The sequence below is a fragment of the Polistes dominula genome, unplaced genomic scaffold, assembly GCF_049000335.1.
Source record: "Polistes dominula isolate Pdom_NZ unplaced genomic scaffold, Pdom_raw_medaka contig_73, whole genome shotgun sequence".
NCBI classification, from domain to species: Eukaryota; Metazoa; Arthropoda; class Insecta; order Hymenoptera; family Vespidae; genus Polistes; species Polistes dominula.
Window position 1 is genome coordinate 8,981,355 of NW_028300951.1, and position 22,099 is coordinate 9,003,453.

General features: G+C 35.5%; 1 protein-coding gene across 1 annotated transcript in view; it reads right to left on the reverse strand.

Moving 5' to 3' along the window:
• Window positions 1-7,086: 7,086 nt before the first annotated feature.
• Eip93F (Ecdysone-induced protein 93F) overlaps window positions 7,087-22,099 on the reverse strand; it is a 32,614-nt gene continuing 17,601 nt past the window's right edge. Inside the window, 9 exon segments of the mRNA XM_089172398.1 lie at window positions 7,087-13,750; window positions 13,753-15,044; window positions 15,144-16,089; window positions 16,157-16,397; window positions 17,452-17,496; window positions 18,630-19,032; window positions 20,571-20,650; window positions 20,879-21,118; window positions 21,618-22,007. Coding sequence (XP_089028524.1) covers window positions 13,644-13,750; window positions 13,753-15,044; window positions 15,144-16,089; window positions 16,157-16,397; window positions 17,452-17,496; window positions 18,630-19,032; window positions 20,571-20,650; window positions 20,879-21,118; window positions 21,618-22,007 — 3,744 coding nt within the window. The 3' untranslated portion in view covers window positions 7,087-13,643.

A 22,099-nucleotide genomic window follows, 5' to 3' on the forward strand; every position in this document is an offset into this window, starting at 1 on the left:
AATCACTGCATCGGAGATAATAATTAATTATTACAGACGTAGAGAGATTTATTATTATTTAGTTTTATCTTATTATTTTTTTTTCTTACGCTTCTTTTTTTTGTCATGTTTTTCATTATTATCTTTCTCCATTAGTTTGTTTGTTTTTTTTTTGTTTCTTTTCGTTTATTTATATTATTACGTTTTCGTAACGTTTTTACTTTTACTTTTAGTTTTATATTTATTTTTATTTTTATTTTTATTCATCATTACTTTAAACGCATTACCTTTCTTCCTTTTCTTTTCTTTTCTCATTTAAATCAGAGGTTTTGCTTTTTTAAGTGTATTTTTTTTTTCATTATGTTTCTTTTTTACCGTATTTTTTTTAGATTCATGGTTACGTGGTACGGCACCACGGGTTTTCGGTATCGTTTAGTCGCGCCTAATCGTCGTCGCATCCTTTGTCGATCGTTTTACGCAAAATTCTTTCTTTTTTTTTGTACAACATTTTAAGAGATCCTCGCGTTCGTTTTTTATACGATCGAAGGAAAAAATATTTCTTCTTGTATTCTTTTTTCTTCTTTTTTTTTTTTCAAATAGAAAATATGCAATCGTATATATAGAAAACAGGGATGACAAGTGTTGTATAGAAAGAGAAAGATAGAAATAGATATTACATATAGTAGAAGTAATAAGAACAAAGATATTAATAATATTTATAGTTCTGTTTTTTTTTCCTTTTTTTCTTACATACATATATGTATGCGTATGCTTGTATGTATGCATGTATATGTATGTGCAGGTATATGTGTTTTATATGTATTATATAAGTGTGTAATGAATCCGAAGAAGAAATCGTATGAAGGTTTTATTAAAAAATCAAACGAAGGATCTCATCTATCTCAGAAAAACAATCTGTGTGTTTGTGTGTTTGTTTGTTTGCTTGTCTCTGCATGCTTACACATGCGTGGGTAGATAGAATAATGCGTTATTTACGATCGAATGACGATGCGACACACCCCTTTTTGCACGCGCGACTTTAGATTAACCGAAAAATAGATTTTCTTCTTATTAGAGAAAATGTCTATTGTCGCTATTGTTAGCTTTGTGTTGTTGCCGGTTAGTTTATGTTCCTCGTGTTCGGGCGAGTATGCAACCCGAAAGACACGGGTGGACACTGAATACTCGCATGATCCCCCAACAATTGCAATATCCTTATACGAAAGGTAGAAATAGATGTATTGTATATATATATGGATATATATGTATATTGGATAAAGATAGATTAAAGTTGCATTGAGACAAGGTGGAAGGGAAAGGGATCATAGTGTGAGACGGTGAAAAGAGTATTTTCATTTTCATTTGTTCTTTTTCATCCTTTCGAATAAGGACAATGCAAATGAAGGATTGGGGCGAGCTAAGTGTGTTCCACCTTTAACTGTAAGGAGACGACCTGGTATCGGGAAGCTGCAATTTCACTTGCAGCGGTATTTATGTAGAGAGCAGACTGCGTATGTGTACCCATTTGTACCTATGTGTTGTTGATTGGTTGGTTGGTGGTTGTTGTTGTTGTTTTTACATTTTTGCCGTATTTTTATTTTTAAATATTATGTATTTATTTATTTTATTTTATTTTACGTTATTTTTATTTTTTTGTGTTTTTTTTTTGCGTTTTATTGTTTTATTTTTTTTTATATCTTTCTTAAATATCACGCATTAATAAATTCGTGCATGCAAATTGCGCGTGGAAGATTTTTAAAAATTATTATTCACTTTTTTATTTTTTAATTCACTTCCCTATTATTATTATTATTAATATTTTATTATCGTTAAATTTCATTTTCGCGCTTAGTGGATCTACGCAAAAGCGTTTGCCGACGGAGGGAGCAGGGCTTGTTGTCCGAAGGGAGGGTGATTTTTTTCTGACGTATAGCAAATATTTTTTTTTCCTCTTTCTCTATCTCTAATCATCTCTTTCTCTTTCTCTCTCTCTCTCTTTCTCTCTCTTTCTCTCTCTCTCTAGCATTCTTTTTCCTTCATTCTTTCTATTTCTTTTTTTGATTTTTTTTCTTTTTCTAATTTTTATCTTTTCTCTCTCCTATATAAAAAATTTCCTCCGTGTACGTCATATTGTGTGTATATTGTGTAAATTATTTATTTATTTATATATTTGTTTGTTCATTTGCATTTTATCAATTTGTTGCCGAAAAAAATTCGTATGTGAGAAGCTGTCCTCGCTGGCTGGCTTAGCTGGCGATTAGTTTTATTGTTCGTTTCGATATAATTTGTTCTTTTTTTTTTTTTATTTTGTTATTGTTGTTGCTGTTGTTTTTGTATTTTCTTGCTTGTGTATATGTGTATATATATATATGTGTGTGTGTGTGGTTTTTTTATTTTTTAGTTTATATTTTTGTTTCGAAAGAGGAATGTTCAGAGATATCTGTGAGTGGTTTTTACTCGCATTATTTAATAATTAATTTATTATTATTCTCCTCGATTCGGAGTTATATTCAAACTTTAAAAATCTTTCCTGGCGTACGAATGGTCCGACCTCGCCGTGCATGCACACATGCTGTCGTACATTATCAAAGTAACCTGGTTATGTTAATGCGTATATGTTTACTCATCTTTCGTATTATCAAGAAAGAAAGAAAGAAAGAAAGAAAGTAAGTAAGTAACTTCTACCAACCATGGAATGTAATTTTATTATTTTTTTTTCTTTATTTACTTTTCTTATTTTTTTTTTTTTTTTTTTTTTTTTACAAGTATCATAAACATTCACGTCGTTTCTCTTTTCCCTGTCGTTTCTTTGTGATTATTCATCCCCTTTTTATTTTCATCGTACTCTTCCTTCCTTCCTTCTACACTTTTTTACCGTTTTTTTTTCTTTTTTATTTTATTCTTTTTTTTATTTATTTATTTTGATTCAATTAAACCAGAACTTCAGCGTACTTGGTCCGTAACGTTTGTTGGTCGTACATAGAAATTCCGGTCGATTTGTTATTTCCTTAATAAGATATACTTTATTATTATTATTATTATTATTATTAGTATTATTATTATTATTTATATAATATTTATATTTAATTATCCTCGCATTTTTTTTGTTGAGACAAGTTCAAAATTGAGTATATCTAGTTGATAAAACGATCAAAAGTATACGTTTGAGTCCTTTCATTTTGTAATTGAATTGAAAACAAACAAATATACGAGAAGGCAGAAATAGATCTAACAATTTTTAACGAAGGACTCGTATTCATGTACGATTATTAATGAAATTAATAATATTTAACATTATACATTATATTACATATATTAAAATTTGTTAGAACGCGACAGGGAATGAATTTTTCCAAAATTTTACTTTGTCTCTTTTTCCCATACCTTTTACCCCCCAACCCTTTACTGTAACTTATCCTTCTTTCTTTCTTTCTTGTTTTTTTTTTCTTTCCTTTATTGAAAATATTTGTTTTGAATATATATGAGTGATATTGCACGACGAGATCGGGCTGATATAGTAAGAATATTAGAAAAAGAACACGATATACAAACGACTAAAGCGCAAAACTACGAGTACTACCGATTTACGTCGCTAACATCGTGCCACGCATGTAATAGTACCAGCGCTATTTATCTAATATTTTTCATTTAATTTTTAATTTAGATTAATTTAATTTAATTTAATTTAATTTAATCATTTTTTTCTCTTCTTCGTCTTTCTTCATCATCATCATCATTATCATCATTATCATCATTATCATCATCATTATCTTTCATTCTTTCCCTACTATAGTTTTCTTATTTTTTTTTGTTTTTTCGAAAAGTTTCTCCAGGTTTGATCCACTACTAACCCGGGGATGCCGATTTAAACGCGCGAATCATCTCCGACCGGTTCGTTTAGCGAAAAGTGAGATCAGCGACTCTTATCAAGGACACTCCACCATAGCGCATGGATAACAGCGAACAGAATCGACAGTTCGCACATTATTTTATTTTTTTTTTTTTTTATTCTTTTTCTTAAACTTCGAAATAGGAACACACACACATGAAAGTAATTTCGATTCGTATATATGGAACAAGACGTAATTGTACTTTAAAGAATACATCACCTTTTTGATGGACGAATAATGCTTTTACCGACACGTGAACTACGACCTCGATTATCCTTTTTTTTTTTTTAACATTAAACATTTATCGTTAAATTAATTTATATTTTTTATCTCTCTTTTAAAAAACGTACAATTTCGTTTTTTTTTTTAATTTAATTTTAACGATTTATTATAATACAATTTTTATTATTGAATTTGATCGTAAAAAAACGAAAATTTTTTTCTGTAAATATTTCAAATATTTTCCTTTTTTCTTTTTTTGTTTAGTTTTTATCAATAATTTCCAAAAAATCCTATATTAGAATTTTTTTTATTCAAATATACGTATCTAAAAATTGATTCTAACGTATGAAGAAAGAAAAAAAAAGAAAAGAGGTATACGTAGTTCTAAATCGCGGATTAAAAGCCAAATCTCACACAAACTTCGCAAAGAAATTTTTCAAGCAGTCGCGATACGAGGAGGATTTCGCAAATTCGTCCGGTCGGAGGAGAGTGGGGGGGGGGGTGTGGCTGACGGCGCGTACGTTTCTTATTTTTTTTCTCTTCTTTTTCTCTATTCGGGTTTCTCAAAATCATCGATGCAATTTTAATTCTCGCGCTGTGTGAAATCTACTACCGATTTTTCTTCGTCGTTTATTATCTCTTATAATAGAATTATTATTATTTTTTTTTAAATTTTTTTCATTTTTATTTTTAATTCATTCATTATTTATTTATTTATTTTATTAATTATTTCTCGAACCGACGTCGAAACGAATCATACTAAAAACTCGTTTCAGTAGTATAGAAGAGCATACCCCCGGTTTGAACACAAATCGGTCGTTTTTTTCGTCTAATTATCTGTCTTTTTTTTTTTTCTTTTAATTATCTTTTCTTCGTCTCCCATATTTTTTTTCGAATCGATCAGCGTATACATAAAAATTGTCGTACTCGCTCGAGAGTATCGACATTTTCCTCCCTCACTCTCTCTCTCTCTCTTTCTCTCTCTCTCTCTTTCGCTCTCACTATCTCACACACACTCTCTCTTAATTTTTTTTTTGTTTAAATATATTTTTCTTGAATACTTTTTTGTTTCTTCTACTTCTTTTTCTTCATCATCGTCAACTTCTTTACTTTAGAGTCATTACATGACTAAAACCTACGGATTACGAGCATATTAAAGCCAATCAGGAAGGTACCAAGTTTTTAATCGATCGAGGAGACCATCTTTCTTCTTCTTCTTCTTCTTCTACGTTTGGTTCGGGTATGCTTCAAAACCTTGAATCGTCTTTTTTTTTTGTTCCTTCGAATGTTAGTCGAAAAATTATGTCAAATGATGAAAGTTCAAAGATTTTCAAGAGACTTTCACGAAGCCTTAACACCATCAATGTGATCATCAATAAATTGATAGAATTTTTGGTTGCTTCGTCGAGAGTTTAGACAAATGCAAGGGGATCTAATATCACATCGACTTTGTTAAAATTCGAAGGAAGAAAAAAGAAAACAAAACACATACACACAGAATGCAAGGTTTTTTTTTATTTGGTTCGAATCGACGTCGGTTTCATTTGCGACGTGAATGTGTGCGTGATGTATGATAATGTATAAATGTCAATGTGTGTGTGTGTGTGTATGTGTGTGTGTGTGTGTGTGTGTGTATAAGTGTGTGTCTCATCAAACGCGCGTCCCTATACAATAATGAACGACAGGCCAGCTCTTCGTTGATCACGAAAATCCCAACATTCGAGAATGCGTGAATTGAAAATAGAATTTAAAAAACGGTAACCTAGCGCGTAACAGTTCGTTTTTACTTCAGATTTTCATTTTAACGTATGTTTAAAATATGTTTAGAGTTTAACGTGTATGTATGATGTGTGTGGCTCTGTGTGTGTATGTTTGTGTGTGTACGTGTGCCTGGCGTACGTATTATCAAGTGTATTGGTTGTTGGTATGTTGGTAAAACATTGTGTGTAAATCGCGAATGTATCGGTGTGAGCGTTATGTTATGTGTACCTAATTGCACTTATTCGACAAAACGGAACGTAAAATTGAACGCAAGATGGCGGCCGGACGGCCCTGGAACGTTTATCGGAGGTAATCATCGTAGCATTCCCTTCGTTTCCTCTTTTTTTCTTTCTTTCTTCCTTTCTTTCTCTTTTAATACTTTTCTTTACTTTACTTTACTTTACTTTACTTAACTTTTCTTTTCTTTTTTCTTTACTTTTATTATAATTATATTCTCATGTCGCGTTCACCGTTTCGCCGTCGGTCCGAGTTAGTTCGAAACTAAACGTTTCCGCGCTTTTATCCTGTAGTAAAAACGTAACCCCGAAACTTAGGCACAATTTGGAACTGTTTAGACCATTTACATACGAATCACCGTCGACAAGAAGAAACCCGCGTGTCCTCCTTCGGAAGAGATTAAAAAAGATTGACAATTTATTTTTTGTTTCCTTTTCTTTTATTTTTGATTTTAGAAAAATATTCATCATCCTCGTGAAAAATGTCCGATTTTTATATTACTTATTTACCGGGTTGTTATTATTATTATTATTATTAAAAAATAGTAGTGTAGAAGGATTTCTTCTTATTCAAAGAGTTTTTTTTTCTTTCTTTCTTTCTTTTTTTTTTCTTCTTCGGGAAAAAGATTACAGAGCTAGACTTCTAATTATCCAATCCGATTCGAATACTAATTATACAATTTTCTACTTTGAAATACGAGAATTATAAATAGATTATTTCAAGGATCATTCTTAATCTCTTTATGCACGAAGTGACACACACACATAAATCTTTTCTTTCGAACCATTTTACCAAACGTACGACGATACTGTGAGGTAGCTAACATCGAATCGTTACAGGGCCAATCGGACCAAATCTTCCGGTTTATTTATTAAATTAACAAAATTCGTGTCTTTTCCTTCGTCGATCTTCACGTTCAAATATTTTTTTTATTTATTTTATTTATCTTTATATATATATATATATATATATATATATATATATATATATATATATATATATATATATATATATATATTTGTATTTCCCTGAATAATAATAAGAATAATAATAAGAATAATAATAAGAATAATAAGAAAGATTTTGGCTTTTGACAATTAGTCGAGTCGAAACGATCGAAGGAAAAGAACGAAGAGCCCGCCATAGTTTTTGGTTAATTTTGTTTTTTTTATTTTATTTTCCTTTCTCTTTTGAACGCGCGGAACGATCGAACGAAAAAGAAAAGGAAAATAGAAAAAAGGGGGGGGCAAAAATGATGATAACAGGAATCTTTGAGTCCGACTGTTTTCCGAGCAGTGCCCGCCATCTTGGTCCCGTCTGACCACCGGTGTGGACCAACGTAATTTTCGCGTTATATCGCGGCTTTCAACCCTTAAACATCCCTTCTCTTTTTATCATTCTATCTATCTATCTTGTCGTTCTCTCTTTCTCTCTTTCTTTCTCTCTTTCGCACAATCTCTCTCTCTCTCTTTCTCTCTCTCTCTCTCTCGTTCACTCTCATTCTTTCTCTCACTCTCTCTCTCTCTCTCTTTCACCCTTACTTAAATTTCATTTCTTTCTTTCTTTTCTTTTAGTCCCTCGCTTATCATTTTATTTTTCCCGCACACCGTAATTATAATAGTATAATTTTTTTTTCTTGTTTATATCCTTACACATATACACTAGCTGGTTACAATAATTTGTGAAAAATATACATCAAAATTTTGTTACTTTTTACATCACAGATATTTTAATATAATATATCCTCTTTTTTTTTTTTTTTTTAATTCTTAAAGATTTCTTTCTCATCTCCTCTCCGTTTTCGACCAATCCGTCTCTCGTCGGATAATCATCGTAATACTGCATCGCCCGCGATGGTGGAAGAGACGACCGGAAGTTCGACAAAATTTCACTTTGAGACAATTTTTTTCTATTCTTTTTCAACCCATATATATATGGTTTATTTCAGTTCGTTCAATTAATTTTTCTCAATTCAACAGCAGATCTCTTCCCGGTTGACTTATACGTTTCTGTTGTTTTTTTTTTTTTCTTTTTTTTTTAACGAATGATTTACTCGAATTAGTTATTTTGAATCCTTCTCTCTCTTTCGGCCATCTCCTCCGAAAAAATATACTAATCGACGATCGTGCAACAAACGGATGATTAAAAGATAAGAATTAAAAAAAAAAAAAAAAAGGAAAGTAATAAAAATAATTGGGAACAATTTCTTTTTTACTTTCATGTTCTTCAAATTGTCGTTAACCTATGTAAAAAAAAAAAAGAAAAAGAAATAAAATAAATATTCTATTAGCTCATTGCACGAGAATGATTTTCATTGATAATATTTCGAATTAATAATCGTGTAGGGATAAATATGTGAATTAAAACAAGACAAAAAAAAAGGATCATTTTCGTTAAGTATCGCGGGACGAGGATCACGGGATCCAACTGTCGATATAGATTGCACCGAACGACGCGTCGCGACTATTATTATTATTATTATTATTATTATTATTATTTATTTATTATTTATTTATTTATTTTATTTTAATTTTTTTTTTTCGTAAACCGTAATTGTGAATTTAACGACAATCATTAGCGGTACACGCACGTTTACAATCATCCTCACGATAAATAATTAGTTTTTTGCGGCGTTTGAAATGGTTTTTTTCTGTTTTTCCTTTTTTTTTATTTTTCTTCTTCCATTCAACCATATCTCTTCTCTTTCTCTCTTTCTTCCTTTCTTTCTTTCTTTCACATCTAACGATAAATCTGCTTTTTTTTCTTTTTTTTTTTTTATTATTATTATAAAGGGTCTGTAGTTTTGCTTTTTTTTTCCTTCTGGGCACGATAGCGAGACGGTGGTGATTGATGACGGTGATGGTAGCAATGTACTCGCGGCGATGCCGGGAGGCAGCTTGGACGAGGGAATGAGGAGGGTGCTGGGGAACAAGGGGGTTGGTGATCAGGAATGATGAGGGGAAAATGGATGACGATGACGCGGGAACGGGCTTAGGTTAGCAACTGAGTGCATCCTTGCTTTAACGTTTACGAAACTTCTCGAGATGCTTGTAACAGGAACAATGATGCTTGAAATTTCGAACAAAATTTTGTCTTTTTTTTTTTTAATGTTTTTATATGAAGAAATTAGGATCGTAATTAGAGGAGAGGGGGCATGAATAAGGAACGTCGATTTTGTAAAATGAAAAAAGGAAGTGCATCGCTTCGGGATTGTATTATCTTTTTTTTTTTGGTTTGTTTTGTTTTGTGGACAGTGATAGCGAAGGAAGGTATACATTTTGTTGTTGTTGTTGTTTTATCCCAAAATTTTACACACGATCGTGACTGCTGGTGCTTGTTGTAACTTTTATACTTCGCCATTTTTTTGTTGCCATTTTGCGTTATCGCATTTTTTGTTTAAACCCTAAAAAAGAAGACCTTAACGTTTACACTCAATAACTTGACTTTTTTTTTTTTATTTTTTATTTTACGCGCGTATTTATTTTACTTGTATTTTTACTTTTTACTTTTACCTTTAATTTTACTTTTTTACCTTTTTTTTTCTTCTTCTTCTTCTTCTTCTTCTTTCCATCAGAGAGAAATTACACCGTGTTTAATTCTCACGCCTTATTATTCATTCTTTTTTTTGTTTATACTTGGTTTAATTTTCCCTTTAAATAGGATAAATTTTATTTTATTTTATTTTATTTTATTTAAGTTTAGTTCCAAAAAACACCGAGAGAGTAGTCTTGTTTACATTGTTTACTTTTTTTCGCATAAAGGGTAATAACTTTTTTTTTCGTTTAATAAGGAATTTTTGCATTTTTTAAAACACCAAACATACATGCCTTATACTTTATATACAGCCTAAAGTCTTTCAGTCGTTACGCTTCATTTTATTTCGCTTGTTACTTATTTTTTTTATTTTTTTTTTTAATTATTTTCATCTTCTTCTTCTTTTTCTTCTTCTTCAACTTTTTCTTTCGTTTATTTTGTTTGTTTATCTTTTATGGTTTATTTTTTTATCCCCCTTTTTGTTTCTTGTTTTTATTTATTTTTTTTAATTTTTTTAAATTCTTTCTTAAAATAGTGTCATGAGATGAGTGCATGGATCGTTTTCTTCCCTTTTTCTTTTCTTCAAATCTTATAACCACCGTTTTTCTTATCTTTCTCACGTTCACATACGTTTTTTTTCCGTGTTTAATTATATTTCTTTCCTTTTCTAAATTCTTTATTATTTCTCTATATCCGATATTCCTCCCTCTATCTGTCGTCGTTTAAATCGTTAAGCGAGGAAAAACGGATTCGCGATATCTACGTCCCCATAATATGTCATCACATTTTTTATAGCACTTCTCCTATTTTTGTTTAAAGAAGTCTTTTAAAATCCCACCCTAAACTTTGATTTTATCTAAAAACCCGTAACTAACTAATATATCACCCCATTGGTCCAACCGATCATCGTTTATCTTACGAAAAAAAACAAAATAAAAAAGTAAAAATAAAAGACGAGAAAATGTCGACAGGAATGTCATTAAGTATTTTGTTTCTATCCAAATATCCGAATTATATAACTGCGATTATAATTATGGAATTATATCAACGAACGATATCTCATTTTTTATTTTTATTTAAAAAAAAAAAAAAAGACATCGTTTCTTTCTACGAGAGAATCTCCTGGATTAAAAAATATAAAATTGTTTTTGTTGATTTGTTTCTATTTGTGTTTCCCCCAAAAAATGAAATATCTAATGTAAACTTTATATGAAACGTAGATACGCTCCTACGCCTCGCATTCGACATAATAATTCATCATCATTATCATTATTATCATCATCATCATCGTAATCATCATCGATATCGTTATCATCGATCTGCCTCCATCTTTCTTTATTTTTTCATTATTTATCGTTACTCGTGGAACCCGGTGAAAAAACGAAACCCTAATTCGAGTGAGATCACTATACAACAACAACAACAACACCATATAACATTGACGTTGTTGCTGCTGCTGTTGCTGTTGGTATCTCTTCCTCTACGTAGTAGAAAATTTGCATTCGTATCAAAAAGTGTTTATCGGGCGTAATTCGCGCTTTAAGAAAATGGTTTCTGCACTTTGGTATTACATAGAAAGATCCCGAGTCGAGAGCACGCGTCACCTCTCTTTATAATAATTCCATTTCTTCTATTTTTTTATTTTTTTTTTTTTCATTTAACCCCCCCCAATTTTCTATCTTTTTATATTTCGTAACTTTGCATTCTTTTCGTATTCTATGTTTCTAATTTTTTTTTTTTTAATAATACTTTGCCCGTTCGTTAAGAATTTTTCATTAATCGTTTGCAATTTTTCCATTCCTATCACCACGAACCTTTCTTTCTTTTTTATTTAACGAAAATTCAAGGAACCCAATGTCGAATCGTCAGAAGGATTTCTTATTGGATTCGTCATATTTTGAAAAAACAACAAAAAATATTATTCTTTTATTTTCAAAACTTACTCCTTTGTCTTTCATGTTATTTTATTTTTTTCCTTTCTTTTCCTAAAAAAAAAAAGGTGTTACTCTCTTCATTCTTTTTTATCTCTTAACAATAAAAACGCCTCGAGAATACCCTCTCTATTTTAATAGCTTGTTAAATATTTCCAGGATATCCGTATTCCGGATGTCCTCAGGAAGCACCATTAATGTCACAGACTATAAAAGGGTATCCTCCTTTGGACAATATTTCATCCCTTTTATTTTTTTTTCTTCTTCTTCTCTCACGCTCGTAACGCTTTTTTCTTTTTCATTGCATTATTAATCTTAATTAGAATAAAATATCACGAAAAAAAAAAGAAAACAGAAAAAAAACTTTGCAAAAGACCAATTTTATTAGAACAAAAAAAAACAAGAAGAAAAATTTGACGAAATCCTTTTTAAAAATCCTTCCATTTTTTCTCCCCATCCAATGAAATTCCTTGAATTAAATCATTCGTGTGTGTCCCCTCCTCCCCCTTTATCATTTTCTCGATCATTGCATTTATATTCCAAGCTAAACAACGTGTCTCGTAAAACGTGGGATGATGCGTTAGCGTCGAACACCGGCCTTAAAGAGAACTGAGATTAGAGAAATATTGTCGCCTTGTGAAAAAATGTCACCTACGTGCGCCAAAAAAGCCTTGGCTCGTTTCTCATTTCGCATACGTCCGTAATGACCAAAAATATATGTATATATATATAATATATCATTCCTTATATAATTATGCTCCTTACGAGTTAAGTAATGTTAATAGTAGGTAATAAGTTTTTTCCATTAGGTAGTTTTACATCGATAGAGGAAATAATTACGCTTGTTGTCGTTTGTCTTATTCTTTTCTTTTCTTTTCTTTTCTTTTCATTTCTTATTATTTTTTTCTTTTTCTATTTTGTTTTGTTTCATCTTCTATCATCTTCATCTTCATCATATTATCTCCTTTATTTTAATCTTCATTTATCATTATCTTTGTTTTCACCTAAAACGCATTTTTAGCTAGAGCTCTCCTTTCGCTTCGTCGATCTTTAATTAAACGATTGATCGTCTTATAGATTAGTATACGGCAAACGGGTATGCTTTTTATTCGCAACATACCCGAAAATGGAATCCTAAAAATGTTAAACGCGTATGCGGATCTCGTATACGCGTTGCCTCTACTACGCTGCTTCGTGTTCCCTACTATAAATTGTATTTCTTCGTCTGTATTAGTGTGTTTTTTTTATATTTTTATTTTGTTGTTGTTGTTATCAGTGTGTATCGTTCACCGATTACGTTTGTATTCCTCTCTGTAAGCGTGACGTATTAATGGTACGTGTACGAAAGGATACTCGGCATAATGTAAGTAAGTAAGTAGTAGTAATAGTAGTAGTAGTAGTAGTAGTAGTAATAGTAGTAGTAGTAGTAGTAGTAATAGTAGTAGTAGTAGTAGTAGTAGTAGTAGTAGTAGTAGTAATAGTAGATTAAATCGTATCGTGTCTTTTATCAATACCTTAGAGTTAAGGGTCTGTTCCGAAAATTCATTCGCATGAAAAAATCGCCACACTCGAAGGATTTCCACCGATAGCATATATGGACCACATACACCGGGGGATTGGGTGGGGATGGGATCGGTCGATCGAGTTTTTTCTTGTATTTTTTTTGAAAAAATTGATAGTGAGTTTACTCGATCGATATTACCCGAAGCGTTATTTTTCTCTTACTGATTTTTTCACTGATCTCTGTCATAGGAGAGTCCAAGAAGAAGAAGATTAGCTTCTTCAAATATCTATAGTTTTCGAACGAAGTTCGGGTATATAGAGGGAATGTGTTGGGGGTTTGGGGTAAGTGGATAGTCCTTGTATTACGTCCAAATAGTCTTCTAATCTTCGTCATTGATCATCCTAATCGAATCGTCGAATTGGAATGGAACCATTTGCGATAAAGGACGAAGAACGGAATTGAGAGACATGGGGGTATATAACTACAGAGTTATTCGAATGAATAAGGTTTTACGGTATTAACGTTCGAAATCGATTACCGTTACCATAATTCTATACCTTATTGATAACTGATACTGACTTTCGTCTACTGCTCTACGGAGTCTTCCATACCGATAACAGGTCCACGTTGTTCCGCCGGTTGTTGGCTGTTGGTTTGTTCGCCAGACCTGCTGCTGCCAGTATTGTAACCCTTTGCAGTTGCACGACCAAACCGCTTACAGCGGCGTATTCTTTCGGCTGTTGTTGTTGTTGTTGTTGCTGCGGTTGTTGTTGAGTCTTCTGGCTCGAATGATCTACTATAAGCTTACTATCACAGGCACTTTTTTTGTCAGTTGTTACGGCATAAAGATTGTGTAAGTCCGGGTAATGATTCAATTGTTGTTGTTGTTGTTGTTGTTGTTGTACGAGAGTACCACCTCGATCTTCCTGAGCTGCACCGTTATGAATTTCGCGTTCTCTACTGGCACGATCTAACCTCGATTCGCGAGTACTGTCCTCGTCCCTGCTTCCCGCACGAGATATTGAAAGAGGCGTTGGTGGTGAGGTCAAACGATCGCTACCATCATCGGTACGAGCCCTTTCGGAGGGCGAGGGACTGAGATCAACGGTGGGTACCCTCTCTGGTCTCTCTGGTACTCTATCGAGTCTGCCGGAGGTTCCCGATGGTGGTCCCCTGTAACTCTCATCTTCGCTACTATCTTGCGTTATACGCGACAACGGTGTCCTCCTCGAATTCCTACAGAGTTGATCGATCAGGGCTTTGCCGCTCATCGTTTCTGGATGTTGTTGTTGTTGCTGTTGTTGTTGCTGTTGTTGCGACGAAGTCGACGACGTAGACGATGAAGACGACGTTTGTTGCTGTTGACTCCTGGTCTCGTTTAAGACTCGCTGGTCCCTAGGTATACCGGTCTCGAGACTCGATCTTATAAGATTGTCCAAAAAACTTCCATTCGCCCCGGTACCATCGTAAAGGCTTTCTGTCAATTCTCTCGGCGTCTTAGCGCTTGTAGAATTTCTCGCAGTTGATGTTCCAGGTGTTTCCGTTGTTGGCACTGCCGCACCACCCTCTCTTTCTCGTTGCGAGTGTTGTTGATGCGGCTGTTGCTGAACTATCGCTGCGCTTCTTTGTTGTTCTTGCAGACCACGCATCCTTTGCGAGGCAAAGTATTGCTCAGGAATCATGGTCGGTACGTTAGCGGCACCCGGCATGAACGGCGAGGGTAAGAAGGGGGCAGGACTCCAAAAGTTAAAAGGTGGAAAAGGTAAATGCGGCATGCCTTCCATGAATGGCATCTTCAGCCCGTTAGGACCAGGTATTCCACTGGCCGGGGTGAACGGTTTCTGAGCCTTAAGCGGGGCCTTTTTGTCGGTCGTACCAGGTCTCATAACTGCAGCTGCGGCGGCTGCGGCTGCTGCTGCGGCCGCTGCTGCTGCCGTAGTTGTACTCGTTCCGTCTTTCGTCTTGTCATCCGGTTGCTTCTGGTCCCTATAAGTGAGAGATACATAGGGAGAGGGAGGAATTTCGGCTATAGGGACGCAAGCAAGACTCTTATAAGAACGAGTATTAATTGATCAATAAGATTACCTCTTGCGTGGCCTCATGAGGTGGCGTTCTTTAACTTTGTACTCGAGAGTGGAATGCGGCACGCCATAGTAGCTACCAGCTCGATGAACACTCATCTCGCCTCGTTGGACCGCGCGCACAGCTTCCACAAGGCTATCTCTATCGTAATTCCTATACTTTCCGCGTTTCGGTCTAGTTCCCTTACCACCGGTGCCGGGTTTAGGCTTGTTGGCGTCCTGATTTTGCGGTTTATTCTGTTGTGTTTGCTGGACAGGTAGCGCTGGTTGAGGTGGCGTATAACGACCTCTTTTGAAAGGACTCGGCTCAGGCATCATTTGTTGCTGTGACTGGGCCACGTTACTACCTTGACAACCCGCCAATCCGGCTGTAACACCACTCGCCTGTTGACCTTCTTGGAACTTGACGCTTATACTCTTCGCGATGACTTCTCGAAAATTAACGGGCACCGCCTTGCCGACCAGAGAGTTCGTCGGGCTGCTCGTTCCCGAAAACGCGGGGCTAGCGCGTTCCAAAAGATTTGGACTCGAAGCCGTTGCCGCAAATCCCTGAGCGAAAGCAGCCGACGTCGGTTCGCCGTTCTTGTTACTCGAACAACCTGGCGTACTCGCTGGCTTGTAGGACGGAATCTTCAATATTGCTCTACCTTGAGCACTATCGCTCGCTTCTTCCTCGATGCTCGGATTAAAATCGTCGTTGGTTATCGGTGCCCGTAGATGATGCGCTTGTTGTTGCGTCGTCGATTGCACGCTCGTTTGCGACCCACTTTGTTGATGCCCACCTACCCCCGATCCCGGATGATGATGATGTTGATGATGTTGATGCTGCTGTTGTTGTTGCAGATGCGGTCCCTGTCCTTGATCTCCGTTAACGCTCTTATTCAACCTCTTGTCTTCGCTCATTAACCTCCTCATCACCTCCGGAATGCGGTAATCTTGCGTTTCTAGTCCTAACAATTAGAATTACCAATTAAATTATCCTAATCTCCAATATGGACTTTGCTACGATTGTCTTACCTTTGAACGGTGCAGCAGCGGCCAACATTTTTTGAATGTAAGGACCAATGTTTGCGTGTTCCAAACCCGGCCATTCCTGACCCACATCCTGTCCTCGCTGAAGCAGAGTCCTCAGGGAATCTCCACCGCTACCTTCGAGTGCGGAAAACCTTACTAGGTCTTCCAACGACAACAAAGGTTTCAGGAGTGCCTTCTCCACCTCTTTTTCCTCTTCCGCTCCCGATAGTTCCTTCTCGTCCACCTGTTGAAAGATTCCCTTTTAATATTTTTCGTCAATCCTTTTTCTCAATGGAGAACAAAAATTTGTGCCTGGAGTAAAATCCCCCTCTCGAGGAAAGTATAGTAGTATTCTTGCTCTCTTTCTCTTTCTCTCTCTCTCTCTCTCTATCATTCTCTCTTTTATGTCCTATCCTTATTCCCAACCCTATTACTTTCTCCCTTTCTATCTTAGAAATCGTAGTGAAAGTATTTACCCTTTGCATCTCATCAAATCTTCCTTACTTATATTCTTTTTTTCTTTTTTGTTAACTCAAATGTATTTCGTCGAGAGGTATGCTTACTTGTTTCGTGTACGTGTCTCATTGTATTTTGTATCAGTATTGTAATTTGTCTCTATGTACGTTTATGTTTTATTAAATGCAAATAAGCCAAGCATCATGCAAAAATTGTCAACGTGTAAATGTTCATTTCGATGAAGCAACAAGGAGTTGATTTAAAAAAACAAAGAAATAAATATTCATTTTGTCTATTAAACGAAAGATTAATTTTGTAGTTTTCTTGCACGCGATCATAGGTCGTTAGAAATTTAGAAAAATATCGCGATAACGAGTTGCATTCGAACCGAAAGAATCGAGACTTACCTTTCCAATATCATTTGTCGCATGCAGTTAAACGTAAATCGAGAATAATTGAATAGAATTAACTTTTTGCTATTAATAATAGAATTCCAAGTAAAATATCATACAATGAAAGGTTCTCTTAGTACATGCAAATTGTTATTTTACGATTTCGTCAATTGAACCCTTTCGTAACAGCATGCATGCATTACTACGAATATCGTTGGTGTGTAGGGGTATATAAATTCGCATGGTATGCAACAACCCTTGTACGGGTCGATGATATGCATGAACAACCCGTATATTGATCGTTATTAGCGAAATAGTAACAAAAAAGAAAAGAATAATCACAGAGCAGAAAGCTTCGCGGTTAGTTTGAATTCATTATCATAGCCGATTTCTTTCTTTCGTACATTAACAAAAAAAAAAAAAACCAATGGAATCTTCCCAAAAACTTACCTCGTGCCTTGAAACCTCGCGAACGCCGAGTGGCCGCGTGTTAAACTACAAATAGTGAGATAAACAAAGTTAAACAGCCCATGCAATAAAACATTGGACACTACCGAGCGTCACGGCGATCGTTGAACAATCGCACGGATCTTATTTAAAAATATTTTTTTTTACAAAATGTTTACTCGTTCTTTCGGATGAAACGATCTGCAAAAAGAATGTTTTTCTTTTGAATCGTAAGAACCGAGCGAAATACTACGATCGCCGTGCAAAAGAGGTATGTTTTGGGGAAGCTTGTACGTTCTTCCTAACCAAAACCACGCTTACTGATTTGATTACTGATAAATCTTATCAAAAATTCTTTCACACTCTCGCATCTTTCTTTTTTTTTTATTTCTATCCACCTCTCTCGAAAAAAAGATTCTTTTCGCGACAGGAATACAAAGAGATTAACGTGTAATTTGATTAAAGTGCATTGTCGTGCAATTTGTGCTGATATTTTTTCTGTTTTTGGTTAAACTTTAATCATATTTTTACACAAAAAAATAAATATTCTTATCGATAAGATAAGTAAAATATTAAACGTCCCGTTCATGCACAAACATCGGTGAAATAAAATTGTCTTACGTTAGTTAGTAAGAAAAAACGAATAGTAGCTATTCAAATATAATTGTAATCTAGATCAAAGGGTTAAGGAACAGAATCACAAACGAAGCGAAGTATCTTTCGGTCGGTTTCCTAGCAACATCTGTAGAATCTCTTACGTCAAGTTAAATGCGTTCTAACATACGAGGGCGTCCTCTTTCTCATAGAATAAGGGGCGAGCGAGCTTTTGCAAGGAGAATAATTAAACAAAAGAGATATTCGTACATTTGAAAGAAAATAATCGTAGAAACTGTCCCCCCCTCCGTCTATTAAATGATTCCATCATCGTTCTTTTCAAGAATAAACTAATAGAAACATTTTAAAATAAATAATCTTATGTTATCGCAAGTGAATTCGCGAGCTTTCTTCTCTGTTCGCAAAAGGTTTTTATCGATAAACAAACAAACAAACAAATTGGATCAACGGCCTAATCAAAATTTATCACGAGACACCTGGGTGTAATATGTTATCAATCATTCTCTCAGACAGACAATAATATTCGAATAGTGAAATCTTATTAGATTTCTGTCCCCAAAACCTACCTCGTCCACTTGCGAGGGCGGAGTGGTCGCGTTTTGGGTCGTATTTGGTGGTGTTGTAGTAGTGATGGTGGTGGTGGTGGTGATGGTGGTGGTGGTGGTGGCTTGGGCGCCGGACTCGTGAGGGTGTGAATGGGTGCTAGAGAGGGACGCGTCCCTTTCGCGCTCCATCGCAAGCTTGTAGACCTTGTTGCGTAGGGTGCTTCTTGGTATCCCATAAATCACGGCTGCCCTTCGCGTGCCGAGTTTTCCACTCTGTATATCTCTTAGGGCCGCCTGTAGTTCCTCCTCGGTGTAAGTCTTCCTGCTGACGCTACCCCCTGCACCCACCACTGTCGCCGCAGCTACAGCCGCTGCCGCTGCCGTCACTGGCACGGCAATACGCGGTTTCGCGCGGTAACACGAGCTGAAACGGATATACAACACCTAGTCTAACAAACCTTCTCCAAACTTTCCAGGATAACAACCTATCGATCTCTATCCCTCATCCCCCTTCCCCCAACCCTCCAACATCAGAGTTGCCAAAGTCCTTTCAACGTCAATTCTATTCCGCCGAGTATTCATTTCCGATGATTACGTAACTAGGATTTAAAGAGAAAGAGAGAGAGAGAGAGAAGGAGAATTCGGATCAAACAAGTTTGCAATCTGCCTATGGCAACGGGGCCAAGACTACCAAGGCTTAACCGTTCGGCTGGATTTCGTAATCAACTTAGTTGTAAGGTTATATTTTCTTTCTTCTCTCTTTCTCTTCTCACGTGTTTACATATCTCTCGTAACGTTAATTTTGGATGTCTGGATCGTATTCAACTGTCACATGTCTCTCTAATCCCCCGTACACGTGTTTATCGTTAACAAAATTTATTCTTCTTATCGTACGATTAATTATTATTTTATTTTTTTCAACGAACTGGCTGAGACAATTTTGGCCTAGCTGCTAATCATAGAAATATCGAATTTTTCGTTAAACAACGAGGATAAAATTATTAATCGTGAATAATAATTATATACCCCACCCGATGACGAGAGTTTACGATTGAAGCCCCTCTAACAGAGTAAGTACTTGAGTTCATCGACCTGCTGACTGCTTCGTTGTCGTACAAACAGATAAAATTGCATTTCGTTCGTCGTAAAAAGCAACGTAGCTTTGTACATTTTCTTCGTGAATAATTTGTTTGTAATGTAGGATTTACTTTAATTGAATAAAATGCAAATTTTCCAATGGTACTATACTCGCGTGCAATTATTACATGAAAAAAAAAGGGATTTCCCTGAGGAGAAAAATATGTCAAAGATGTTACATTGTTTCGATGATAGTGTGAAAAATCTCAAATAGAAAGATTCATCGAATTGAAATTTAACCTGACAAAACGTATTCCAACAATTTAGCTGATCTTAGGTATTAAAAAAAAACATGAAACGTTTGATCGAATGTTATAAATTTCTTCGGTAAAATCTAATTTTCGACTTGTCACAGTTTTCGTTGGCGGATTATCTTATCGTGAAATTGCGTCGTTAAGCGACTGGATTGTTTCTCTTTCTCTCTTTCTTTCTTTCTCCCTCTTTCCATTTAACATCATACGCGACATAAGAAGCGAGGTAGTAGTACTTTACACTTTCTCTCGATGTGTCGGGTGAGGTGCAGATTGCGACTGAACTAATAATAGAAGACGATAAAAATTTGACGCGCAAAATGTTACGCGGGGGAAAAGAGCGAAAACACGAGGGCAACGTACGGCTTTGAGTCGTAGTCGTTTTCCTTCCTTTTCTCTCTCTTTCTCTCTCTTGTCTTGTTACTATTCTTTTACCATCATCCCATCCCCCGATATCCCTCTTCTAACCCGCTTCTCTCTCTCTCTCTCTTTTTCTGTTTCTTTCACGAGAATCTTTACGGATATATCAGCAAACGAACGCCCGAGAATGAATTTTCCTTTTAAAGTGACTTACTTGAAGATGCTCTTGGTGTCCATACCCGGAGGCATCCTCAGAGGTATTTTTTGTTGTTCCAGTGGAGATATGTTGTTATCCTGTAACGAAAGAAACAACGATACATTATTAATTAATGACGAACAAATGTTAGAGAAAAAGAGTGAGAGAGAAAAAGATAGGGGGAGGGAGAAATAGAAAGACAGATAAAGAAAAAAATAAAAGTAAAATGTGAGAAGAAAGAAGAATCAAAAAAAAAAGAAAAAAAGAAAAAAAAAGGAAGTAAAAAGGATGAAAGAAGAAAACCTCGAGCGGGGTACGGCTCTCACCTGAGAATTTTTCGGTTTCGCCGAGAGATCGAGTGGTTGATCGACCGACGTGGCACTGTCCTGATGAGCCTGTACCCCGACGAGAGGTGCCTCTCTTGGTGGTAAGCACCACTGAGGCAATAAAGTCGGGTAAGTACCGCTGAGAGCGGCCGCGACGACGGACGCCGCCATTGGGTCGACTTGGACCGACATCGGTGACTCCACCGATCGCGAACTACTGCTGCTGTCGCTCTGTGGACTCTGAGGACATCGAACGGATCAATTTTATATTTATTGTAATTTTTTCTTTTTTCTTTCTCGATGGATTTTCTCTAAAACGAGTAATAGTAGTAGTAGTAATAGCAAGACTTGTCGGTAATATTTTTCCTCGGAATCTTCTTGATAATAAATATAACACCCGGAGATTCATAAATAATAAGTCAATTTAACGATCAAAGTTAACGCATGGATCAAAAGAGAGAAGAATCACGAGAGGATATGATAGCCTACTAGAGAGAGCCAGCTAGGTGAGAAAATAAGATTGGCAAAGACGTCCATCGCTTTTTTTCGTATCGCGTATATATGTATACTATATATATATATATATATATATATATATATATATATATATATATATATACAGATATGAAAGTGTAAATCTTTCCCGAGGATGAATGATCGAGGACTTCGATTTTCGATTTACGATATACGAATGTGTTCCAAAGAAAAAAAGTAAGTAATATCAAAGTGGGTTACTTACGAGCGGCGCTTGATCGTCGTGGGGCAGCTTGCCATCGAGGCAGAAGTAACACTTGTCTAAAGGCTTCCAATCTTCGGGCGGTGGACTCGTACGTCTACTCGCTAGAACGTATGGCGAAATGATATTTTTCGCCGTTATTTCAGCAGCCTCGTTTGAAATGACACCACCGCCAATGCCAACGCCAACGCCACCAACAACACCACCAACAACAGCAGTCACCCCACCAATTTTTCTGGTCCCTTCTAAATCGGTCGTCCTTTCGATTCCTAAACTACCACCACAACCACCACCACCACCACCTGGCACCTCCTGTAACTCCTCTTCTTTTTTAACTCGTAGTAAAGCTTGCGTCACTGGTATCCGTTCCAACGCGAGCTCTCCTACCCGTTCCTTTGTTAAATTAAAAAGAAAAATTTCATTTGAAAATCGACTGATTAGATTAGAAATAAAAATGATAAGGAAGAATAATAGTAGATATATAT